The 25679-nt window shown below is 41.8% G+C and overlaps 1 protein-coding gene across 12 annotated transcripts in view; it reads left to right on the plus strand.

Moving 5' to 3' along the window:
• Positions 1 to 25679, plus strand: part of KCNH7 (potassium voltage-gated channel subfamily H member 7) — a 256126-nt gene that overhangs the window by 225806 nt on the left and 4641 nt on the right. For 7 of the 12 annotated variants that reach the window (XM_083576998.1, XM_083577005.1, XM_083577004.1 and 4 more), the window contains 5 exons: positions 4501 to 4753; positions 6068 to 6273; positions 9250 to 9349; positions 16146 to 16397; positions 19911 to 20079. In XM_083576998.1, the coding sequence (XP_083433124.1) occupies positions 4501 to 4753; positions 6068 to 6273; positions 9250 to 9349; positions 16146 to 16397; positions 19911 to 20079 (980 nt within the window). The remainder of the gene's footprint in view (positions 1 to 4500; positions 4754 to 6067; positions 6274 to 9249; positions 9350 to 16145; positions 16398 to 19910; positions 20080 to 25679) is intronic. The other 5 variants (XM_083577002.1, XM_083577007.1, XM_083577009.1 and 2 more) reach the window with 2 other exon arrangements.

The raw sequence follows: 25679 nt of genomic DNA on the forward strand, positions 1-25679 counted from the left end.
TGGGAAGCAGGCAAGCTTGGAAGATGGTTGACTTGAGAAAGGTTTGAGGGCCACGAAACTATCTTAGTACGATTTTATCCTTTAAATTGTCCACCGAGCCTTCAGAATGAGAGGGCTCTAAGAAGGTCAGGTGGTTCTGTGCTCATTATGGGTATACAAAGTAAATTTTTATAACATGCTTACATTATGTAGAAATTGAGGAAATTTTAGAATGGGTCTGAAAAACATGTATTCCTGAAGCACACTTTTTGGAAGTGATCCCAGTGAAGCCTGAGGCGCTGTTAAAATTGTTTGACCCTCAGGCAATATAAAGTAGTCGACTATTCCTAATTATTAAAATGCTTGACTATTCTTAATGACTAAGCATATCTTACATTAACTAGTTTTGGCAGGTAAAGATGGGGACAGGCTGCTGTTGTCCTAGATAAAATAAGCTTGTTCCTAGGCATTCTATCAGAAAACTTTGCCAAAACTTATTCCGTACAATAAAATGTCCCTGATCTGTGGGCACACCCTCAAAGGGAAGTGAGTGAAGACTGGTTCCCCTTTAACAGGTTTTAGTAGCTCACGAACTGTTTATACCCATATAATCAGTATGTGGAATGAGGGGGTGAATCACGACTGAAAGCGGTATTCATATGATTGGAGTGCTGAATAATTTTTAATTTTCAGATAAGAGAGAGTTGGGATGAAATTCAAATTATGGTATCGGTGACAGGGTAGGGTAAATCTTTCCTTGCGACAAGATATCACTCTATAATACTTGCGTTGTTATACAATTGGCTGACTCTGTAACACTCCCCTCAGGAATTTTTCCTCAGCGTGATCACACCACTCTTGGTGGGAGAGTGAGGAGGAGCACTCTAGAACCACCACATTCTAGAACCACCTCCACAAATTAGAGTTTGGAGCTTCTGAAGTAGAAAGCCTCCTCTGCTTTGTGGAGGTTTTCTATGAATTTTAGATCCTGGGAAATCAGAACTTTCTGTTTCAGAAGTTTGCCTTGTGGAAGGTGTTGATGGGAACAGTGACAGAGAATGCAGCTGTCTCTCCTCATGTGTTAATGCTGAAGAACAGCTGAAGAAGGCTTTCATGCCATGAATGATGAGACTTTTCTTAGAATCCAGTCGCAGGGCACACTTACAAGGAAATGAGTACTGTGGAAATAGGTGGCACTTTTGAGTAAGCGGGCATAGAATTGGCCTGGCCATCTGAATTTGAGTGAAGCTTCATTTTTTAAGGTAACTTGATCCCAAAACAGTCACACTGGTGTGTATCTCTGCAATTGCATAGTACAGCACAATATTTGTTTGTTTGGGGTACTATACTATTGCAACCCAAAGCATAAATTTGCATGTCCTAATATGGGACTGTCAAAGCAATTTCTCAGATACAGCAACCATTTTACCCTGGATGTAGTTTTGTTAGATATAGTAAGAGCTGTGTTTGTTTTTTAAAATGAGGTACTGGTACTCATATATTGATAAATGTGTCCGTTGGTGCCAGCACAAAATGGATGCCATGGGCAGCAAAATATATAGGTTCTGGTATTCTGTAGTGGCAAGCACTGTCACAAGAAAGCCCTGGATTTAGTTGACTTTGTGTGGCCTATTAAATGATTTTTGCCTATTTATCTTTTGCCTATTTCTGGCTTCTTCTGTAGATTTCTGTGTCCTGAACAGGGGTGCCATGTAAGGAGTGGGATGGGGAAATGCTTCTCAACTGTTCCTCAGAGCACATTTTATTTAATGGTCAGGAGCTGGTATTCAACTGAGCTTAAACCCATTGAAATTAATGGACATTACTAACTTAAGTCCAATGTCTGAGTCATATAAACAATTAAATGGACCCATGACCCAGTCATACATACATAAGCAATTTAAAAGGTGACTGACCTCTAGCATGGCTATAGTTATGAACAACCACTATAAATAATCTTTTTTATAACTAAATAAATAAACCTAGTTGAGATTCTTACCTCTCTTTACTCAAATGGCACATCTGGTCCCAAGTCCTTGAATTGTTCAACTTTTTGTATGAACATCTGTTTTAACAATGTTCTCTGTTCTTTCACAGTGCAAGTTCTATTGTTTACTTCCAAATCATAGAAAACATGTCAAAATAATTATTTAGGGTCATTTCTTGAATCATAGCTTGGCTTTGGTGAAGTGATATTCTTATGTCAAATATAAGTCATTCATTTGTTGCTGCTGCTTTTTGCTGTTGTTAAAGTTGGAGACATGATGCTGATATTTTTGTAACAAAATCTTAAATGGATGCACAGACCTTTAATGTGCTGAAGTGAAACAAAAACCTATTGAAATAACTAAGCCTGAAGATTTACTATAATCATTTTTGGGTACTACATCATTAACATCATGTATAAGAGTAATGTTGTATTTGTGGATATGACACATTTCTTAAATAGTGGATAAATAGACCCACCTGATAGTTAATAAAATCTAATCTATTGTATATGTTTTAGGCCACAATTCTGTGCATACGTACCTGGGAGTATGCTCCATTAAACACAATTAGGGTTTACTCCTGAGTAAACACATGTAGGATTGCTCTGTTGGCCCTAAAAAGCCATTTCTGTCCAGATATTCTATGCATTTTTTTAGCTTCTCCAGTTCAGCATAATATACAGGGAATGCAAGGTTTCATGTAAATGAGAAATAGCTACAATGTTGAGAGTCAGCCAGTCACTTACTATGGTGGTCACTTACTAATTGCTGTAAAAGAGGGAATGCATCATCCAAAAAGAGGACAAAATGTGATAAAATTTGCATAAAATTTGTGTATGAAAATGTATATGTTTTAATTCAGATTTAGACCTACCAGTAATTTCTCCAATTTACAATGCTATCCCTTGTTCTGGTTCTTTATCTTTCAACCAGACTTGGACCAGACAGTTCTTCTGGAGGATTTTACCTTAGAGGTTTTTACCTCTAAAGTAGGACACATGGTCAACCTATTGGTTGAGGTGGAATTGAAGTCTGTTTCTCTCAGATCCAGCTGCAAAATTCTGCCTCACTGACTGAACTGTGAATAGCATTTATCTAATAAAGGGAATGAGATTATTGACATCGATTAGCAGATATGGAATAAATTGCATAGCAAAAAGGACAGCCACACCATATGTTTAAAGCACATTGACAATCATGGGTTCCCTCAAAGAATTCTGGGAACTGTTGTTTGTTAAGGGTGCTGGGAATTGCAGCTTTGTGATGAACCTCCTAACAACTCTCAGAACCCTTAACAAACCCAGGACCACTGAACATAGAATCATAGAATTGTAGAGTTGGAAGGGACCACGAGGGTCATTAATCTAACCCAGCCTTTCTCAACCTGTGGGTCCCCAGATGTTGTTGAACTACAATTCCCATCACCCCTAGCTAGCAAGGCCAGAACTCAGGGATGATGGGAGTTGTAGTCCAACAACATCTGGGGACCCACAGGTTGAGAACTGCTGATCTAACCCCTTTCAGTGCATGAATCTTTTGCTCAACGTGGGACTCAAACCCACAACCCTGGGATTAAGAGTTTCATGCTCTACCGACTGAGCTATCCCAAACTTAAAGCAGTATAACTTTAAATGTATAGCATATGTATGACCTTAACCACTTTCAATACCAGCTTATGAATATATATATATATATATATATATATATATATATATATATACACACACACATATATAATTTTGCAACCATTACTTAAGTTATTATGAATCATTATTGTTGCTATAAGTATTATTTATTAAATTTATATCCCACCCCATTCCTCCAAAGGAGCCCAGCCCAGGGTGGCAAACACACTAATGATAAAACGTCTAAAAAACAATTCCAATGCACCCATACGTAAAATGGGGTCAAACTTTGCATTGGCTGACCTACTGGCAGAGAATTGTAAAGCAGAGAAGTGGGGTGCACATTATTCTCTGGACCTGTCCAAGTACCCATCAGTTCTTACTCGGCACTGCTGCCACCTCTGTGAGAAAAGGGCAAGAAGGATTTTCAGTGTTCTACAGATCTGACCACACATGTTGTAGGAGCAGTCAGGCAAGGGACCATCTCTGACCAAGATGGGTTATTTCGCCATTAACCAATAAATACAGATCAGATTTGTAATTCAAACTGAAAGCATCAGTTACACACATCAGCATGCACAATACCTAGCCGCAGTCATGTGGATTCAGTTATCCCATCGAAAGAAATAGTACAATATGCAACTGCTGCATACTAGACTATATCAGCACAAGAATCTGCTGACCCACACCAATTTTCCCAGCTCATTTTCTGATTACATTTTGACCTCATTCTATTGCTTGCTCTATACCAGTTAGCTATCTAGGCAGCATAGCCAGAAGAGCTGAATGACACCCCCCCCCCCCCCAAAAAAAAGCAACCCTAAGTGCTTCCTAACTGAGCAAAAAGATGTCAGAAACTCAAGGCCAATTTGCGGTTTGGTTCTGAACTCTCGCCTTGTCTTCGTCAGGTCCTAAAGGGGTTTCCAGAATGTTTACAAGCAGATATCTGTCTCCACCTCAACCAAAGTTTACTTCAGAACTGCAAAGCTTTCCAGGGAGCCAGTAAAGGCTGTCTCCGGGCTTTGGCTATGAAGTTTAAGACGACGCACGCACCTCCTGGAGACACCCTTGTCCACTCTGGTGATATCCTGACTGCGCTTTACTTCCTGTCGCGAGGCTCCATCGAAATCCTCAAGAATGATATGGTGGTGGCAATCCTGGGTAAGCATTTGGAAATTTGGCGAAACCCGAGAAAGCTGCATCACAAATCCCTTTTAGACAAGAACTGGTCTTGCAGATGGATCAGAATTAATGAAAGAGAAATGTCCAGTTCATAAGAACAGATTTAAGATCCCTAAAAGGAGGCTTACATTAAGCTACCTGATTGACTATTGCATCTGGCTGCAGCAAAGGGAGAGATGAGAAAGGACTATAGGGTCCCCTCTATTAGCTTGGCTCAGAGACTGACTCCATTTGACTCCTCCTCTCCCAGAACTGTTTCTGTGCAAGCTGGTAATGATAAGAAGTTTGCAACTTTAAGAACTGATGGCTGAGGTTGCTTGCTTTCCTCCCTATCCCTATCTCCTTTTGTGCTATGTCTTTTAGATTTGAAGCCTATGGGCAGGGACTGTCTTGCTGTTATCGTTGTTATTGAACTTATATACCGTACTTTTCCGTCTATAAGGCATCCCCATGTATAAGACGCCCCCTATTTTGGGGGGCTCAAATTTAAGAAAATGGGAGGAGATGGCACAGCGTAGTTGATCTTTTTCTGTGGAGGTTTACCCAGCGTTGTTGAGCTTTGGGGGGGGGAGAATTGACCAGAGTTGTTGAGCAATTTTTTGGGGGGGGGGATGACTGATCGAATAACACTCACCCAACTGACAAACGCTAACAATCACAAGCCAAATTGCCGAAGTGGGAGCCACTCCAAAACAGCCCTTGCCACATCCACAAATAACCCACCCAACTGACAAAGCAGTAGCCAATCCAAAGCAGCCCTTGCAGCAGACACCATTCACCCACCCAATAGCTAGATCCTGCTCATGGATGCAACCAATCGCCTGTCGCCCCCCTCTGCACTACCCATGTATAAGATGACACGCGCCCCCCCTTTTTTTACTTTATTTTGGAGTAAAAAACCCTCGTCTAATACACTGAAAAGTACGGTAAGCTGCTTTGGGGGTCTTTTCATCTGACGTGTAGGATAAAAAATGCTATAAACAAACAAGTAACCAAGCAAATAAGTCTTGGAACGTGTGGAATGATATAAAAGGCAATATGCCTCTGAGCAAATGCAGGACATATTTCCCTCACCATATTTGTAGCTTGTCACCACAAAATGAGGACCTTCTGAAGCGGATATATACAAGAAACACAATCACATGATGCAATTTGTTTGAGCCCATATGACATCAGATTGTAGATGTGAGATCACAGATTTTTGGAGAACATGTCCTGTTTCTTATTTTTGTAATATGGCAGGAGGCCATGTGTAAATGTGTTTGTTCCCCCATTCCCCAATTATTGTTGCAGGCAAAAATGATATTTTTGGAGAGATGGTCCATCTTTATGCAAAACCAGGAAAGTCCAATGCAGATGTGAGGGCTTTAACCTACTGTGACTTGCACAAGATCCAACGAGAAGACCTGTTGGAAGTTTTGGATATGTACCCTGAATTTTCTGATCTCTTCCTCACCAATCTAGAGCTCACTTTCAATTTGAGAAATGAAAACCCCAAAGTACGTGAAGTATGTCTAAACTTCCTTTCACTAATGAGTATCTTAAGGCTTATAGAATTTGACAGAAACAAAGCTGACAAACGACCTGGAATGGCACCGTTTATCAACAATTACTCTCACTCACCCAAAATGGTTGCAGGAGATTTCCCATTTTGGGCTGAATTTATTCATTTTAGCACTGAGTGAGGGGGCATGGAAAATGTAGTGCTTTTTCAAACACACAGAAACATGAAATTAAAAAAAAACGAAAACAAATGGTGATGAAACAATAGTATCCCAGCAGGGGAGGAAATAGCAATTATACTACTAATAAATAAAAAGATAGGTCAGCCTTGATTCAGATGTATCCCCTTTTAAAAAGGTAAAGGTACCCCTGCCCTTTCGGGCCAGTCTTGCCAGACTCTAGGGTTGTGCGCTCATCTCACTCTATAGGCCGGGAGCCAGCGTTGTCCGCAGACATTTCCGGGTCACATAGCCAGCGTGACAAGCTGCATCTGGCAAGCCAGCGCAGCACACGGAACGCCGTTTACCTTCCCGGTGGTAAGCGGCCCCTATTTATCTACTTGCACCCGGGGGTGCTTTCGAACTGCTAGGTTGGCAGGCGCTGGGACCAAACGACGGGAGCGCACCCCGCCGCGGGGATTCGAACCGCCGACCTTGCGATCGGCAAGTCCTAGGCGCTGAGGTTTAACCCGCAGCGCCACCTGCGTCCCGTGTATCCCCTTTAGAGTAGAGTTTAATCCCACTAAAATCAATGGCAAAATGTCTTTTGGTCTTTATAGCTCAGGATTGCTGTCATGCTAGACATATTTTTTTTTTATCAGCTCTTTTTTTCTTCGTTTATTATTACACTTATATCCAACTTTTCCTCTGAGGAGCTCAAGGAGAGTAGATGTAGTTTTCCCCCTCCTCCTTTCATCCTCAAAGCTACCCTGTTAAATAGTTCAGGTTGAAAGACAGTGATTGGTCCAAGGTCACCCAGTGACCTTCATGGCTGAGTGGAAATTTAACCCTGATCTCTTAGGCCCTAGTCTAACACCCTAACCACTACACCATGCTAGCTGTCTTAAAGCAAAAAATAAAAAGATGCCATAAGATATTCTCTTTATTCTTACTAATCACTATCCTATCTGTTTCTAGTTGAAATCTGGACCTGGCTTTGCAACCCATGATACATAGTGTGGCAGCTGCCTCAAGTGGCAAATTTTAGATGCCATTAAATGACCGCAAATAGTCTGTTTGTTTATTCATTTATTTTGCTTTCAGGTTGTGTGCCTTGAATTTTCTGGCCCAGTCACCACAACAGAAACACCTTGAGCTGGCTCCTGTAGAACAGGAGAGAAACACAGACTAGCATCAACATGAACAGCAGAGCTCCATCAGGCTAAACGCAACAGAGTGAGGAATAGGCAGGATTTCAAATATTATCTCCGTGGTTTGGTCCTAACCAGTAGGCCAGCATCCAAATCTATCTTATTAGGATGAAGAGCATCTTGTTGATTTGGAACTTTTAGTCTGAAGCCTTGTGCACACCCAGGGGGTTAGCCCCACTGAACACAGATTACAAATAAGCATACCTAGGATTGCATGGTTAGAAGCAAGGGCTGTGGCTTTGTCAGGAGTTGGCAGACCAAAAGATGAAGGTTTGCCAATAGGCATTGGGTGTGGTAGAGAACACACCATGGAGACAGTATTGGGATCCTTCTGTTTATCACTGTAATGCAAAGGGACTCTTTCTGATTATTTTTTAACAAACCTTAAAAAAAACAAAAACATTATCCATCCTCCCATAGGTGGGTATCACCATAAAGTTCAACTGAGCCCTGTTTTCCCACCACAGGTCATGGGGTTGACCTACACACTCCATGATCTCTAGATGGAAATGGAGCTAGCAACATCATTTACAGCCAGTAAGAGGTCTAGCAAGCCTCTTATTTCTCCATCAGGAGAGAAAGCCCTGCCAGGTCTCTTTTGTCATCTTCAGATCCCTGTGCACAGCTGTGGAGGGAGGAAGCTTTTGGATGTGTAGGAAATGTGTTTTATGCAAGTGAGCAATGAAGCTTTTGGTGCCCTGCTTGCCATCTGAAATGATACATCCCAGAACCACATACAATGTACTTCCATAAGCCCGGCATCTGAGAGTTGCTTTTGGCTATAACTTCCCTATGTTTCAGGTTGCGAGTGTTGCAGAGGGAAGTCACCACTTTGCTTCCTAATGTCTTTATGCTGATTTTCTAATGAAACATTCAAGTATGGATGCATCTGAAATTTTCCACAAAAAAAACAGAAATAATCAAACATTAATTAAACATCATGATAAGGAAATGGTAGCCCAAAGGAGAAGGAGCCAGTTTCAGCTTTGGAAATAATGAAATAATCAAAGAAGAAAGAGCTGGAGAAATAAAACAAAGAGTGCATAATGTACCAGCTTTATTGTTATGCAGTGCAACTTTTATCACAATTTATATGTAATTAAACATCATAGCTAATTATAATCAGCTACTACATTACTGTCTGCAGCAATACGCATCCCCACAAGGGGTTGTTTTCACATTTTTCTTCACCAAACTGGTTTCTGAGAACACACTGCTGAGAAAAAAAATTATCAATACATAAACAATCCATAAATCATTCTTCTGAGTACAAGATGAAAAAGGCACTTTAATTTACATTCTGTCCCTCTCTCCTGCTCTCACTCCCTCCTTCCCTTCCCATATCTCTCTCTCTCTCTCTCTCTCTCTCTCTCTCTCTCTCTCTCTCTCTCTCTCTCACACACACACACACACACACACACACATTAACTTTCTTCTTTTAAAGCCTTCTTTTAAAATCTGTATCCTTTTCAAAACCACCCATACACATAATTCATATTATGAGCTCCACCCAGAAAACAATTTATTTTTCTTTCTTTAAAAACAAAACAACAACCTTTGAAATAAGTATAATCTATCATATCTCGATATCTCACTTATCTAGGCTGAACTTGCAATAAGGCCACAAACAACTAATGATTCAGATGGTGACAACGGCAAACTCCGAAGAAGGAAATTCTCTTTTGAAAGTGAAATTGATAAAGGTAATTGATTTCCTCTACAATGATGTTCTTGAAAACATGATCGCAGAGGGCTGTAGTCAACTAAATCATACTCAGAGCAGGCCCAGGCAAGGGACCATTATCATGAAGGTGGCAAATTAAACATGTCTAATTTAAGAGTGCCACTGTTCAAAGTTCATGGAGATGCTGGCATGATTTAATGTGACCAAAATTGCTGGTTGACCTTAGAATTCAGATGTGAAGATCTTCTGTTTACCCCCACCAGGATGGTGTGGAACCTTAGGCTCTGGGGCTGAATGTGGCCCTCTGAACCACTCCATCTGGCCCCTGGAACTCTCCTCAAGCCATGTCACTCCCAAGGCCCAAGAGGGCCTCCATCTTCCTCAAGCATCCTTCTCAGGTGCCTCTGCCTGCTTGGAGTATGTCATTGAACTGTGATAATGGCTGTTTCTGAATGGACAGATGTGTGTGTGTAGTAGCAACAGAGGAGAAATTCAACTCTGTTTATAGTTCAAGGTGAACCAGCCTAATTGTGATTTCCAGTTGTGATTGCAATTTGTTTTGAACATGTTTTTAATGATTCATTTTTATTGCTGTAACCCACCCTAGAACATTCTGGGTGAAGGGTGTGTAATAAATCTCATGCCAGCCCCCAGAATTATCAGCCTGTTAGCCTATTGGATATAAGTTCTGAGATTTACAGCCTCTGCCTTCTTCTGAAATTAACAAGCTGGGTGGAAGAAAATAATATATTGTACAAGGAACAAGCTGGGTTTGGGAAGGGCCATAGTACAGTTGATCAAATCTTTGTATTACACTGTCTAATGCATAAATACACCAGTGGTTCACCCAGACAGTTTTTTGCCACTTTTATTGACTTTTCCTCAGCATTTGAAACAATTAATAGGAAACTACTGTGGGGTAAACTGGCAAGGACTAACATCGATAAAAGGCTGCTACTCCTAATACAGGAGTTACATACTAATACTACTATGAGGATAAGGATCTGCACAGATGGAAGGATGACAAAGGGTATCAGAACAAAGGTGTCAGACCAAGTTGTCTGCTAACTCCCCTCCTTTTCATTCTTTATATTAACAACATTGTAACAGAGCTAAACCACCCTGATCACTTTCCCTCTTCAATTGGGAACCGTAAAACAGCAACCCTGATATATGCAGATGATTGTAATAAATCTCATACTGAGGATAAGACACTAAGTGAACCAAAACACAGACATCCTTCAACATTTGCACATCTCTGAATCTTGCAATGCAGTTCTCTAGCCAAGTAGCGTGTAGAAAAATGCATATACTAGGGTAAAGTATGTGTTAAATCACATATATCATTGAAAATAGCACGCAAAAATGTTTATGCTATTGCTTTGCAAAAAAAAAAAAGAGTGTGTATTAGACAAAATTGCATACAAAAAATTGTATGTGATGAGAAATTCGCATTAAAATGCTGGTGAATGTTCATGAGAAGTTCCTTTTAATACATATTGCAAACTGATATGGAAATGAGGAGAGCTGGGCTTAAGATGGGGGGGGGGGACTGGGAACTAAGAGAAAGCAACACTGAAAGATTCACCCACCCCTGGTGTGCAGGCACCTCTGATTTTTGTGTGACTTGAACGTAGCCTAGTGTTGAAAGGTAAGAGTCATATCTGGCCCTGCCCATCACTGAGATGCCTATGAGAGGATGTAGCCAGAGGCAGATTTAAAGGAGTGCAACTGGTTCAGTTGCACTGGGCGTGGAGCCTTGGAGGTACCGCAGAGGGTGCTGCAAGTATGATGTAGAACAAAAGGTGGGAGGCAGGGGGTGCTGAATGTTGGTGTTGTATAGGGTGCTGCTGAAATTTGAGGCAAACCCCCCCCCCCATGTCTGCTACTGATGTGGCCTTCTGGCTGAAAAAGTTTTTTTCATCCCTGCCCTAAACACTCAGAGTGATATCCAACTAGATCATACTCAGAGCGCAGCTATTGAAATCACTGGGTCTCCTCTGGGCATGACTAACATATCACCCTCAGCTGCTTACCCATAAGCATCGCTTAACCCTTTGCTGCTCAGCCCTTAGCTGTTACAGCCACTTTGTGAACCTGCAGAGTTCTGGAAGAGGCCTAGTGAAACTGTTCTAGGCTAGCAGCTTATAGCTACTAATCTAGGTTTAGCAAGGAGTAGGCAGACAACAGTATTGCAGGACCTATAGTAGCATCCTAGGGGCAGCAAGAATTTGATCGGGCAGTTTCAAAAGTCCAAATGCATCCTTATGCCTGCAAGAAACCATGATGACTGCCAGAGCTTTGCACCTCAAGTGCGGCTGGAAGGGATGTAAAGGAGCTTGAGGCAGTGTGTTGTAGTGCCTCTAGCAGGCACGGGACTGCATCGCCTGCTTTCTCCAAGAGCGGTCTTTAAGAGAGCAAACAAAACCCCTTTCCAGACATAGTTATTTTAGGAACTTTTCTTCTGAATTAAACATTTCCAATCTCTACTTCTATCCAAAAAATTGCTACAAACACACACACACACACACACACACACATATCTCATAGGAACTGGGCCAAACTCTTCTTCAACTCCCCTTCCTCTATTAGAGGAACTCTGTTCATATGAAGTCTGGTTCCAACCTTTTGGCTTTTAAATCTCCATTTACTATGGTTGCATCCTGGTTCTAATCTAAACAGAATAATTTGAGAAACAGGTGAATTGTTGGCAGTGCTATTGTTCTAAAACAAGAGGTGCCCAAACTCACCATGAATGTCTCCCTTGTTCTCTTATATTGACCATGGCGCTCACCTGAGAGGTGCCAGAACGGAGTTCCTGTGAGTTCTGGCTGGGGAAAAAAGCCCTGACTGTTTGTGTTTTTTAAGTCATCTCTTCAAAGTTTTATAGAGTGATTCTGTGTCCTAGAGAAAGAAATCTTTAGCTTGGTGTCTTACTGTTTCGCAGAATGGCATTACCTTTCCGTCAAAGAGGCATTTCTTAAGCACAAAACCAAGAGTGACAACAAATCTGTCAAGGCAATACCCCCATGAAATATTTAAGCTGCTCTTCACACACACACACACACACACACACACAGTCTGTCGACAGAGGTAACCTGCCTAAATGACCTTCACATTCCATAAGAGAAAACATATTTTGCCACCTGAAGGGGAAAGGTAACCTTTTAGCCACTGCCCGCTATGAAATTTTGAGCTGCTGCTTCAGGGTGGCTGATGAATGACTTTCATGAAAAAAAGCAGATCAACCTTTACACAGACTAAGGGTTCTTCCAGATAACCTGATTTCTGAGTGTTCATTCTGATTTTGTTTGCAGGGAAATTAGACAAAGATGGCTTTTTGATGAGCAGACTGGTTAGAATGATGTTGCATCAAAGCAGGTGTTAATTCCACACTTTGCAGTGCATTTCCCTGTCGCTTACCTTATAGCAAAATTTCGAGGAAGCAGGTTTGTTGCACAAGACCTCCCAATTAGCTATGATAGCACAAGCTGAGTTTGCCTGTATGCCATTGAATCCAACCCCCAAGTAGCAACTAGGTTGAAATGCCCTAAAGCTCGCTCAGTTGAAATAACAGTATTTATTTAAATACCAGGGGGAATAAAAATGTTTTGGCACCTAAAAGTATTTAGAATAGTCCTGCTACAAGAGTTGAAGTCTGCCAGGTTAGGGCTCTTCTTAGCATCCTGCCCATAGGACAGTTACATCATGTGGTGATGCACAGAAAGGCCTTCCCCATGGCTTTCGAACTCCCTGCTGTTTTTAGGGAAGTACAGGAAGTTGCCTTACACCTCGTCATACATTTGGTCTATGTATCTCAGGCTTGCTCACACTTCCGCTTGGGTCCGAGCAGTTTTCCTCTTGCGCCAGTCCTTTCCCAGGGAAACCTGCTCTTTAGTGCTCAATCAGAGCAAACGTCAATCTGGAGAAAACCGGAATTGCCATTTGCTCCAATTGTGCTGTAGAGTGGTTTTCCCATGGGGGAAGCATTGGGACAAGAGGAAGCATGTACATTATCTCCACAGCATCAGACACGAGTCGTTTCCAGCCATACCTGGAAAACTGGGACCCTTTTTCACACTGATTAGTTACAATAAGGTTCTGAGATAACCCTCTGTCACTTTGAGCTCCATGCTGCAAGAGAAATTGGTTTGTTTGTTTTTACTGCTAGTAGTTTTGTTCCAGCCGCTGCTGAGTAGAGCATCTTTGAAATCTCTATTTTCCATCCTAACACTTATCGGGATACAGATGTTAGCTGAACGGCCAAACACGATTCGGTACTTATTTCACCCCCTACTCCACGTTCGCCTGATCAAGTTGTTACTATAGCAACTTCTTTCTGCAGTAGCTTCGTATACTATTTAGACAATATCAGCACAGTTCTTTTATCCCTAATCTCTAGTACCTCGGCCACTAATTTGCCAGGAGCAGAACAATTAATTCAACGGTGCAGTTCTGCTCCGTGAGAAATCTTTGTTCTGCATTAAAAGCAAGGGTGCTAAAAATGCCTTGATCAAACATCAGGCTTCCTTGATAACCAACGCAACACAGAAATGATTTCAGATCCAGTTCCTTGTGCTACAGCTTTGCCTCTTCCATGGCATCCCCTGCTTGTGCGTAATTCAGTAATTCCCAAACGTTTTGCTGAAGGGACTCAGCAGCATCTTTGGGATCTGCTTGGAAACCCAGAATGGTCTGGAGGAGAGAAACAGGAATGAGCTGTTGGCAGACTGGTAGATAACAACAAGCTACAAGGCATGGGTTGGGGACCTTTTTCAGACAGATCCACACATGCCAGTGGTGTGCGTGTCCAGAGGCAAAAATAGGTGGAGCAATTAATATCAGTTTTGCCTTTGTACAGAAGACTGGTTTGTACACACAGTCTCTCTTGATCCTACATCCAGGCAAGCAACAGGCAATATCAGAGTTCAAGGACACATTCCAGCTAGGCGAAAACACTGAAGGAAGATGTGGAGCAAGGCCATTGAGGGGAATGACCTGTGGAAACAGGGTATGCTGGGGAGGGGGTGTGGCCTGGAGAGAGCCCCAAGGGCCACATAGAGAGGCCTGCAGGGTCACATTTGGCCCTGGGTCTGAGGTTCCCCTCTCCTGCTTTTTCTGGAAGAATTTTCAGCAAGAACAGGAAGCACTGGCATCCTTAAGAGCATAAGAAGAGCCTTCTGCACTGCACCATTGCCCCATGTAGTCCATCATCCTGTTCTTGCAGGGGAACATGTGGAGCATGCAAGGTAGATCGTTGCCAGAGCAAGGATTGTTGCTTGTGGTGCTGCATCTAGAATAGGGCCCAGTTTTAGTCACCCATGCTTTCTAAGAGGTTTTGGAGGGAAACGTCTGGGGAGGTCAGTTTGAATGGCCACCCAGTGAGCAGGGGCGGATCCTCCGGGGGTCTTCTGGTGGTTCCCTCACTGTGAGAAGTGAAGTTACAGGGAACCAGGCAGAGGGCTTTCTCGGCAGTGGCGCCCGCCCTGTGGAGCGCCCTCCCATCAGATGTCAAGGAGATAAAGAACTACACAACTTTTAGAAGACGTCTGAAGGCAGCCCTATATTGGGAAGTTTTTAATGTTTGACGTTTTACTATGTTTTTATATGTGCTGGAAACCACCCAGAGTGGCTGGGGAAACCAAGTCAAATGAGTGGGGTATAAATATTATTATTATTATGAAACTAATGGAACTTAAACTTCAAGGGCCCTAATCCTGGAGGGGCCCAGAAGCAACATTAGTCCACGTTGCTTTAAATATTTGCTTTTAAAAGTGCATCATGCATGTATATAACATTTCCCTAATTTTCCCTAACTTTCATTCCCCCACCCCATAACCCAGAAACTATAAGGCGCAGGATTTTTTTTTTAAATTCACACCAGTGACTTTGACATGTGACATAATCCAGCACAGCAATTTAAATCAAAATCTGAGATGTAGTAACTCATTATGAAAGAAAATTGTGATGATCTGTCGTGGAACAACCTCACTGAAGAAGATAACAGTGGTTATAAAGACCTTGTTGCTGATTGAGAAGGGGACCTGATATCAGTTCAAGATTCAGGGCCCCCAAAATGTAGGTCAGTCACTGCCTATGAGGAATCACAAAATCTAGAAATTGGATCTAGATGCTAGGCATGTTAGCAAAGAGCGTAATGAGCTCTTAAGGCCAAAGTTGTGGGTTTATAGAACAGCTATGGTTAAGTTAGCATTAACAACCTATGCACATTTACTCAAGATTAAGTCCTGCTGCATTCAGAGCTTACTTAAACAGGTATAGGGATCAGATCACAAAATCAGCACTGGGGCTGCCTAGACTCCGCAGTATAAAGATTACACTTAACAGAATTAAGTTTAGTAATCATGAATAGAAAGCAGATGAAGAAATCCCTCCAAAATATTACGGCAAACCAGTTTAGAGACTCTTATGGTAAACCATACCCTTAATCAATCTTTTGTGCTAGAAACATCTTGACATTTCAGTTTGAAATACATGAAAAGGAGAGAAAAGGGAAAGATCAGGAGTCTTTTGTGAGAACATATTTTCTTCTTGTCCCCATTTGATTTATTTATTTGCACACACTGGTTTTGTTTGTCTTTTGTAAGCCACTTGAGACCAACGGAGAAATGAATCTCACGATCTGCTGAAGGAAATGCATTTTAAATCGCTAGCCCCCTCTCTGTAACAAGACATAAAGAACCATTATCTCTAGCAGAGAACAAACTTGCTAAATGGTATAATAACTTTTCCCCTGCTACCCCAAGGACAAGGCTAAATTTCATATCATTTACTATAATGGTTTCTTTTTTTAGCAGACTATGACAAAGACAATGAGGGTTCTGTGGATAACACCAGACATTATCAGGTCACCAAGAAGCATTTTGGGGAGAAGAGAAGCAGATCATCATCTTTTGTGTCATCCATTGATGATGAGCAGAAACCGTTGTTCTCCGGGATCATAGGCTACCCATCTGTCCTGGGAAAGACTGCGGTGCTGGGTTTTGAGGAGATGATGCATGCAACAGAAAGAATTCAAACTAACAAAAGGAGTCATTCTTGTAAAGGTAATCCATGCAAGCATTTTAAAAACATATTCAGAATTAATAGTCCATGGCAAATTATACAGCAACATGCTTTTTAACCTTGCAATGAAACATTTATTTAAATCCTTCCCTTATGCTCAAATTCACAACATTCTGCTAGTTAATCCCATCAAGCATGGGCTGTTATAAGCAATTATTCCCTTCAAAAGGCACGATTGATTTGCAGGGTCTTTGCTTCTACATAGGTTTACTACCAATCCTCCTGTAATTTTTGGTTTTATTGTGCCACTAACGTTTCTTTGTACCTTAATAGTGTTCCGTCTAACTTGTGGGGGGAGGGACACTGTTTGCTGAGAAAACTGCAAATCTCAGATTCCTAGCATCAGGGAGAGCTCAGTGGTAGAGCCCATAATTTGGTTATAAAATGCCCAGCTTCAGTCCCCTGGTATCTCCAGATAGGGCTAGGAAATGAATTCTGTATGAAACCCTTGAAAACAACTATTAGTTGATGTAGGCCATACTGAGCTGCTATCATCATCATCAATGTCGTCGTTGTTGTCATCATCACCACCATCAGTTGTTATTATTAGCCTCACACAAGGAACTCCTAAGGCAAATTACATCCAATAAACAGAAATATAAAATGCATACAAGTAAAGTAACTATACACTAAAACTCATCAAAAAGGTGGTAATGTTGATGCCTGGCAGGCTTCCATGGAGAGAGCATTTCACACTCAGGAAGCCACTACAGAGAAGACTCTCTTTCTCGCTCCCCACCCCAGTGTGGTGTAGTGGTTAAGAGTGGTGGACTCGTAATCTGGTGAACCGGGTTCACGTCCCCGCTCCTCCGCATGCAGCTGCTGGGTGACCTTGGGCCAGTCACACTTCTCTGAAGTCTCTCAGCCCCACTCACCTCACAGAGTTTTTGTTGTGGGGGAGGAAGGGAAAGGAGAATGTTAGCCCCTTTGAGACTCCTTCGGATAGTGATAAAGCAGGGTATCAAATCCAAACTCCTCCTCCTACTCCTCCTCTTCTTCTTCTTCTTCTCTCATAACACTACAATGCCACTAACCTTACAACTCAGTACAAATGTACTGGCAGGGGTGGGGGTGGGAGAGAGAGCCAGAGGAGGGGGAAAGTGTAGGAAAGCTAGAGGAGTGTTAAAATTAACAAGACTGGATTGCAAGCAGCTTTCAGACTAGCTGACACAACCTTAAGGGGAATAAATAAGAAAGAAAGAAAGAAAGAAAGAAAGAAAGAAAGAAAGAAAGAAAGAAAGAAAGAAAGAAGTGGCACAAAAATTAAGAAATCTTGCATCTTATTTTCTTTTTAAAGCAACTGATGAGTGTGATACGTGGATAAGCACTCGTTCTTGGATGTGCTTAAAAAGCAGGAGTGGACCCTTTTAAAATAGTTTCCGGACTCTACCAGGCATTTGGAGTGGTGTAGGAGTCATTATCCACTGTGAGCACAATAGGTGTCATGTACAATTCATACTCCAAGTGAGGCGTGTGCGTGCACATTTCACTGATTTCCCTTCTCGGTGCAATTAAATATACTTATTCAAAAGAAGAACTCCTGTGTCATTTCGCACCACCAGACAATTCAGCAAACACATCTTTCTTTTTTTACAGTCCGGAATGCTGGCTGAACCCCCTCAGGTTCTTGCAAAATGTCGAGATTCCTACATTTGCAGTTGGGAAGCTCACCTTTTTTCTTTTTCTTTTGGCGGCCACAAAAGTGTTTTTGCAGCTATAGCAACATTTTCCAAGGCAACCTAGTGCAAACTGTACTCTGGGCTAAATTTAGCAAGTTTAAGAGGTGTGTGTTTTTATTGTGACCAAACACAAACCAATATAATTTTCCTTTGTTCCTTTGCTGGGGCTCTCAGTGGTGTTATTAAGAGCAAATCATCTTTGATCGGGGGGTGGGTTGGTGGGTGGTTCTTGTGGTTAATGGTGTTTGGTCCACTCACCTGTGCTTGTTTTCATTGCCATTCACAATTGAATTAATTCAAAACACTGTTTTCTGCAACACCTATAAATATATGGCTGCGAATGTGTGGTTGTTTATTAATTTGCTGATTTTACCTCTGTATCGTAGGCTAGCTGTATATTCTCACATACCCCTCCCTACTCTCCACCCGGAGAAGCAAAAGATCTTAACAGAGTTCAAGGAGAGGCAAAAAGACTCAAAGAGAACATGAAGCTGGGCTGTTGAGGAATGTGGCCTGGTGAGAGGAAGCATGGCTGAGGAGGTGTTATAGCCTGGGAGACAAACAGAGAGGATGCTGAGGTTCATTTGGCTCCCAGGACTGCGGTTCACCATCAGTCTCTATTGCCAAGCATGGAATCATTTAAACCTTAGTCTAGTTCAGGAGTGGGGCACTTACAGCCCTGCAAAGGCTGCTAGTCTCCAGTTCCCATCAGCCCCATCCAGCATTGCCAGTGGTTGGGAATACTTGGACAACTGTCTAGGAACTGCTGGATGGCCACAATTTAATCACACCTGCTTTAGTTGCCTGGCAGTGAGTTAAACTTACCTAACATGGAACCGTACAATTGTAGAGTCGGAAGGGACCACATGGGTCACTCAGTCCAACCCTCTGCAGTGCAGGAATCTTTTGCCCAGTGTGGGACTTGAACCCGCAACCCTAAGATTAAGAGTCTCCTGCATTACCCACTGAGCTATCCTAAATTTTTGTTTAGGCATTCCACAAACATTTGTCCCAATGTGCAGTGCTTGTGATGTTTCCCAGAATTACAGCCTATATATTTTCTTTGTGGGAAGAAAAAGGGTTTTTAGACCTTATTTACACATAAAAATGATGGTCTTTTACAAATCAGCTCTTGGAGGAATGTAAATAATGTATTGCATTGTTTGCATTTCCATCCTCAAATGAATGAAGTAGTTTTCCCATTGTTTTCCACCCCATTAAAATGTGGGTTGGGCATTTATTATATTTTGAGTTACCGGTATGAGACTGCTTTCTTTCCATGTATCCCTGGAAGTATGATGCACAAGCTAGCCAGCAAAATCATGGCATTGCTTAGAGCAAGGCTTTTACAAAGTTCTCTGCAAGGTCCTTCCCCTTACTTCTACCACAAGAGGCTGGAGCCAATTTGACCAAGGCCTAGTCTGGCATTCGACTAAGTATTACACAGATTGAAATTAATTAACATGACTGAGTAAGGTCCATTAATGTCAACTGCTCTGTTCTGAGTGAAACTTAGTTGAATACACTCCTAGGGGCAGCATATTCGGGACAAAATTTGCCAAAACTTTCCGGGCTCTAAATTGTATCTGGAAGTTCCTTTCGTCCAGCCTCATAACTGAGCCAGTATGACAGAACCTGTGGCCACACCAGTCCACTTTATAAATGCTTCTTCTCATACTTGAGGATAGAGCACAGTGCGAGCATCATCATGAAGACAAAGGAAAAATAACTTTTGCGGGCATTCTCTAACATAGCCTACTCCCATATTTTGTAGCTTTGTTTAAATAACCAACCTCCACTGTTATATTTTGGCAGATATCACCGACAGAAGAATATGGGAGGAGGATCACAGCAGGAGCCACCAGGAATCATCCAGCCAGTCCGCATTGCCCCATGTCACGTGGGGCATCTCCGAAACAGAGAGTGAGATCAACTATGGAGAAGTGGAACAGAGGCTGGATTTACTTCAAGACCAGCTCAGCAGGTAAGGAGGGACATGAGGGAAAGAACAAACCTTGGCTATCTGTCATGATTAATAATGACAACACAGTTTCTCCGGTTTGTGCCTGTGAGCCCAGAGAGAGTGGCAACCCCGAAAATTCAGTCAAAAAGGACAATTTGATCCATCATCTTAGGGAAGAGGTTGGTTCCTTTTTCATTGCTCAGTTATTTCTATTTCCTAAAGCGGGGGTCAGCAACCTTTTTCAGTAGGGGGCTGCACTGTCCCTCAGACCTTGTGGGGGACCGGACTATATTTTGGAGGGAAAAAATAAAAAATGAACAAATTTCTATGCCCCATAAATAACTCAGAGATGCATTTCAAATAAAAGCACACATTCTGCTCATGTAAAAACACCAGGCAGGCCCCACAAATAACCCAGAGATGCATTTAAAATAAAAGGGTGCATTCTACTCATGTAAAAACACACTGATTCCCAGACTGTCTACGGGCCGGATTGAGAAGGCGATTGGGCCGGATCTGGCCCCCAGCCTTAGTTTGCCTACCCATGCCCTAAAGTATTTCCTCTGATCCCTTTTCCCATGATTTTTCCCTTCTCCCGGAAAATGAAAGTTTGCAATGTGTGGCTGTTTCCCTCTTTGAAAAGAGTAGCCTAATGTGTCAGCTGCCTTTGAAGCATGTGTTACATTCCATTGCAAGAACATTCAATGTCTGATGTGAGAGCTATTTTGCTACTTTCTTTGTGATAAGCAACTGCAAACTCGTTCCCCACCCTGCAAAAAAGAAAAGGAAAAAGCAGCTCTATAAGTGTCACTTAGTCACACTGTGCAAGGAAAACAGTTGTTTTCTTTGTCAAAATACTGTATAGGTAAGCTTCCTTTTCCTAATGCACTCTATATAATATTTCAACACTTCTCTCTTCTAAGTGCCTACGATGTTATGGTAGCAGTTGGTTAAAGAACACAGCTCTCAGCCTTGTTCAGAATAAAGTGAAGTAGAGCTGATTAGTCATACAGCACAATTCACCATATAACTGCATCTATTTCAGAGTATTCAGCATTTATTTGTTTCAGCCAGTAATGCTAAAAATAAAAATTAGCTGAAACCATAAAAATAACATGGAGTAATGAAACAATCCTAAGCAGAGCACAAGATAGTATCAAATAAACAGCAGAATTACCCAGATTTATTTTGCAGCAGCCAAGACAAATGTACCCATTTTTGATCTCTTGTTATTTGCATGTAAAAATTCTGACTTCTGGTTGACTAGTTGACCCGTGCCTTCAATAGGAAACAGAAGAATTTATTCTGCACGTTTGGGGGGTGGATAACAGAACAAAATAAGTGCTGCTGCTGCTGTTTCTTTGGCGATCATTTGCAGATGAGTAAGATTGTCTTCCATGAACACAGTTTTAACAGCGAGTCCGTAAGTGACTGTGGAGACCAATTCTGGATCCACAAGTCCTTCCACAGTGGGGACATAGGCTTCTGGGTAGGAGTTGATCATGGTAAGGGTTTGCCAAGCATGCCTTCCTCTTAGCGTGTTTCTCCCTTTTGTCCGAGTGTCTTCAAAACCCATGATACCTTTGGTAAAGGCTGTTCTCCAATTGGAGCACTCGCAGGCCAGTGTTTTCCAGTTGTTGGTGTTCATACATTTTTTTAGATTTGCCTTGAGAGTCTTTAAACCTCTTTTGTTGACCACCAGAATTACGCTTTCCATTTTTAAGTTCGGAATAGATAATCAGGCATCCGCACAACATGACCAGTCCAATGAAGTTGATGTTGAAGAATCATTGGGGTAAAAGAACAAAATAAGTGCAGGATGTATTCAACGGCTTCCTCATCATCTTAGATTTTAGGGGAGGGTATAATATTGCCCAAGGGGATCTTGGGCCTGCATTTATTGAAGAGTTACTTGCCATTCCTCATGTCAAAACACTCTTTGACATGGAAAAGGGTCACGAACTACTATGGTAGATCATCTGCTTTGCAAGCAGAAGGTCTTAGCTTCAGTACCTGGCATCCTGTCTGACAGCTTGGACAGCTGCTGCCAATCAGTGTAGACAGTACTGAGCAAGGTGGGCCAGTGGCCTGACCAGTAGTCAGGTATCCCCATCTAATTAAACAGAAGGGGTACCCAGTGGGGTGCCTAAAAGAGCCTTTAGAAACTTGTTCTGAGATTATGCCATAGGAAAAGAAAGCCAAAGAAAGCCACAGGCTTCAGATTCTGTGGGTTCAATTTATTTTGGAATGCATAGATCCTCCAAAATTCCAGGACCCCAGTAACAGATTGCTCTGTTTTAGTCCCAGGGCATAGTCTGAGGGACATGGGTGGCGTTGTGGTCTAAACCACTGAGCCTCTTGGGCTTGCTTATCGGAAGGTCGGCGGTTCAATTCCCTGCAACGGGGTGAGCTCCTGTTGCTCTGTCCCAGCTTCTGCCGACCTAGCAGTTCGAAAGCACACCAGTGCAAGTAGATAAATAGGTACCACTGCGGTAAGGTAAATGGCATTTCTGTGTGCTCTGGCTTACGCCACGGTGTTCCGTTGAGCCAGAAGCGGTTTAGTCATGCTGGCCACATAACCCAGAAAGCTGTGACAAACACCAGCTCCCTTGGCCTGAAAGTGAGATGAGCACCACAACCCCATAGTCACCTTTGACTGGACTTAACCATCCAGGGGCCCTTAACCTTTTTTAAAAAACAAACAAACAAACAAAAACCTTATATGGTGTAGCAACCTTGTTGAATCTGAAGAAGTCAGGATCTGCTCAGTGGCAAGATGGGAGACCACCTGGAAATCTCATCTACACCACCTTTAGTTCTATCAGCAAAGTAAGGCAGAATATAAATATAACAAATAAATAAAAGCGTACCTGTGCTTGATCCAGTAAAGAAAACCCTCAGATAATGGAATGATTTAACCTGCTCTGTTTTATAGAAATCAAACTTTCCAGTCATTTTATACCCAAAGACAATCATTTTGGGTTTTTTACCACAATGGACTTTTAGGATGCAGTCTTATACTCATCTGCAAGGACCATTGCACTCCATGAGACTTTAGCTTGAATAGAGAAGTATAGGATTGCACTGCAAAGCAGTAGAGCACATTACCGGCTGCAAAGCAAACTATCAGACCATCTTTACGATTATCCACTATCTGTTGTGGACAAAAGTATTAGACTTTGGTTGTTTCCAGATTACCTCTTATTAAGCATTCATCCTAATTGCCTTGCAAGGATGTATTTTGATGTTGCATCAAGCTATTGTTATCCAACACATACCTGTGTATTTTCCCATCACTTTCCTTATTGCAAAAAGTCAGAATTGGTGTGGGGGTTTTTTGGAAGGGGGGACTGGATCTGTTGCCCAAGAGCATTGAATTTTAATTATGCAACCTGGATTTGCTAGTACAGTGGTACCTCGGGTTACATAGGCTTCAGGTTACAGACTCTGCTAACCCAGAAATAGTGCTTCAGGTTAAGAACTTTGCTTCAGGATAAGAACAGAAATGGTGCTCAGGTGGCGCGGCTGCAGCAGGAGGCCCCATTAGCTAAAGTGATACCTCAGGTTAAGAACAGTTTCAGGTTAAGAACGGACCTCCGGAACGAATTAAGTACTTAACCCGAGGTACCACTGTATGCGATTGAATCCCACCTGTGAAATAGAAGCACCCCCAGTTGACCTAGTGCATTCTATCACAATAAAGTTTTAGGTTTCTGGTGCCTACAGCTTCAGGCTGAATTACAGATTACCTATTCCTGGTCAGTTTTTCTTCAGTCGGAATCATGAGCCCTGTCAGTGCTAACCAGCCGCTGATTGTTGTAACCAAAAGGAAGCAAATCAATAAAACAACTGGCAAGATCTGATGGAACAAAGATAAAATTTGCTTTCCTCAGCCTTAAGGCACAAATGAAAGTAAAGTCACCATATTTATCTTGTTGACTCCTTCTGTTTAAGAATTGAAGATTAAATTTGAAGAGGGATTTTAAGATTTACTTAATCATTCCTCAAATCGTAGGGCAGAAAAAAAGGAAAAATAATAATCTTCCTCAAGAGCCAACGTAACTGTTAGTTCTTTGTTGTCCTTGCCACATATGTGTTAAAATCGCCTGCCAAGACAGTAATAGAGTCAATATATCTATACTCAGTAACTCAATTCTAAAACACAATTTGTTCCAAGTTAATTCTATACAGAATTTCAGGTTCCCAGGGCTGATATAGATGTTAACTATTAAAAGAGAAGAAAGAGGAATCCATACTGTAATTACCAGAGAAAACATAATTCAAGCTTGTTTGTTCACTCCTCAATTTTAGGGCCATATTAAGAAAAAAGTGACAAAGCCTTTTCCTGCTAGTTTATAAGGTAAAATAATTTTGTCTGAATCAATAGCGACAATCCAAGCTTCTTGTAAACAAATCATATTGTGTCTCCTAAGCCGTTTTTGAAGATCATCCCCAGGGCAACAAGTGGTCCAGCCAGCAATATTCCGTGGAAACAATAGAGAGGCAGCTATTATTTCCCATTCTCTGGGGAAGAGTTCTTTGTCATTGGGACAAGGCATTTAATCAAATCGGGAAGGAAACACTCAACTTCTCCTTAATGGAAGTTCATTTCCCTGCAAGATTTCACTAGATGGTAATGAAGATGGCCTGCCATCATTCTTCTCTTTCAGGCAGCCTGGAATTAATCTGTGGCCCAGAATTGTCAAAAACATAATTTGCTGTCAAACAGTCTCCTCTTTCTCTCTTAGCTGGGTTGGCACTGGATAATACAGGAATCATGTTGGGATCTGCTGGATTTTTATCTGCACGTGCAAACTTGTGTATTTAGCCTTGTGGTTGACTAAAGGGTTTTCTTGGTTTACATTTTTCAAATATAGATGGGGGAACCCCCCACCCCCATTTTCGTTTTTGACATCTTGCTTAAGGCATCTGCAGATTTTCAGTATTTTGCAGAAAGAACATACTGGAACTTTATGTTTGTGCCATTTATGTGGATTAAAGGGCTCTGTTGTCCTTCTCCAACAAATCCACTTAAGAAAACTGTTTGCAGTTAGGAAAGTGAGACAGAAATGCACTGAGAAGTGCAGGATGAACGAATGATTTGTAAGCACTCTGCAAACAAATCAGGATGAATGCCCATTTTCATATATCTGCCCAAAAAACAAATCAGAATGAATCCTCAATAAAAACCTGACAGCCTTATCACTATGTAAGCTTTGTGCAAGTAAATCAGGACGAATGCTTAATAAATAGGCTCTCTTAGCTACTGTTCTTACAATTTATAGGGAGTTTGGGCAGGGGCCTGGACTCTCAGGTTAGTGAGTGTAGATTTGCAGCCTGAATTTTAGTACATGATTTGGCAGTCGTCCTCAATTATGGCAGATTACTTGTCAGCTGATACATTTTTTATTAATGACAGGAGCAAGCTAGGAATAAATCACACAAAGTAAAGTGGAGTTAACTCTTTATTAGGAAAGAAAACAGGATCTGCACAGGAATATCAGGCCTAATGAGCACATCAACTCTTCTTCTGTAGGTCTAGCCCCCAGGAAGCAGTTGCAGAGACTGAAGGTTCCTGCCTTCCCACAACTGCCTAAGTCCCCTCACTAAAACAAATGTTC

The sequence above is a fragment of the Podarcis filfolensis genome, assembly GCF_964270895.1.
Source record: "Podarcis filfolensis genome assembly, chromosome: 1".
NCBI lineage: Eukaryota > Metazoa > Chordata > Lepidosauria > Squamata > Lacertidae > Podarcis > Podarcis filfolensis.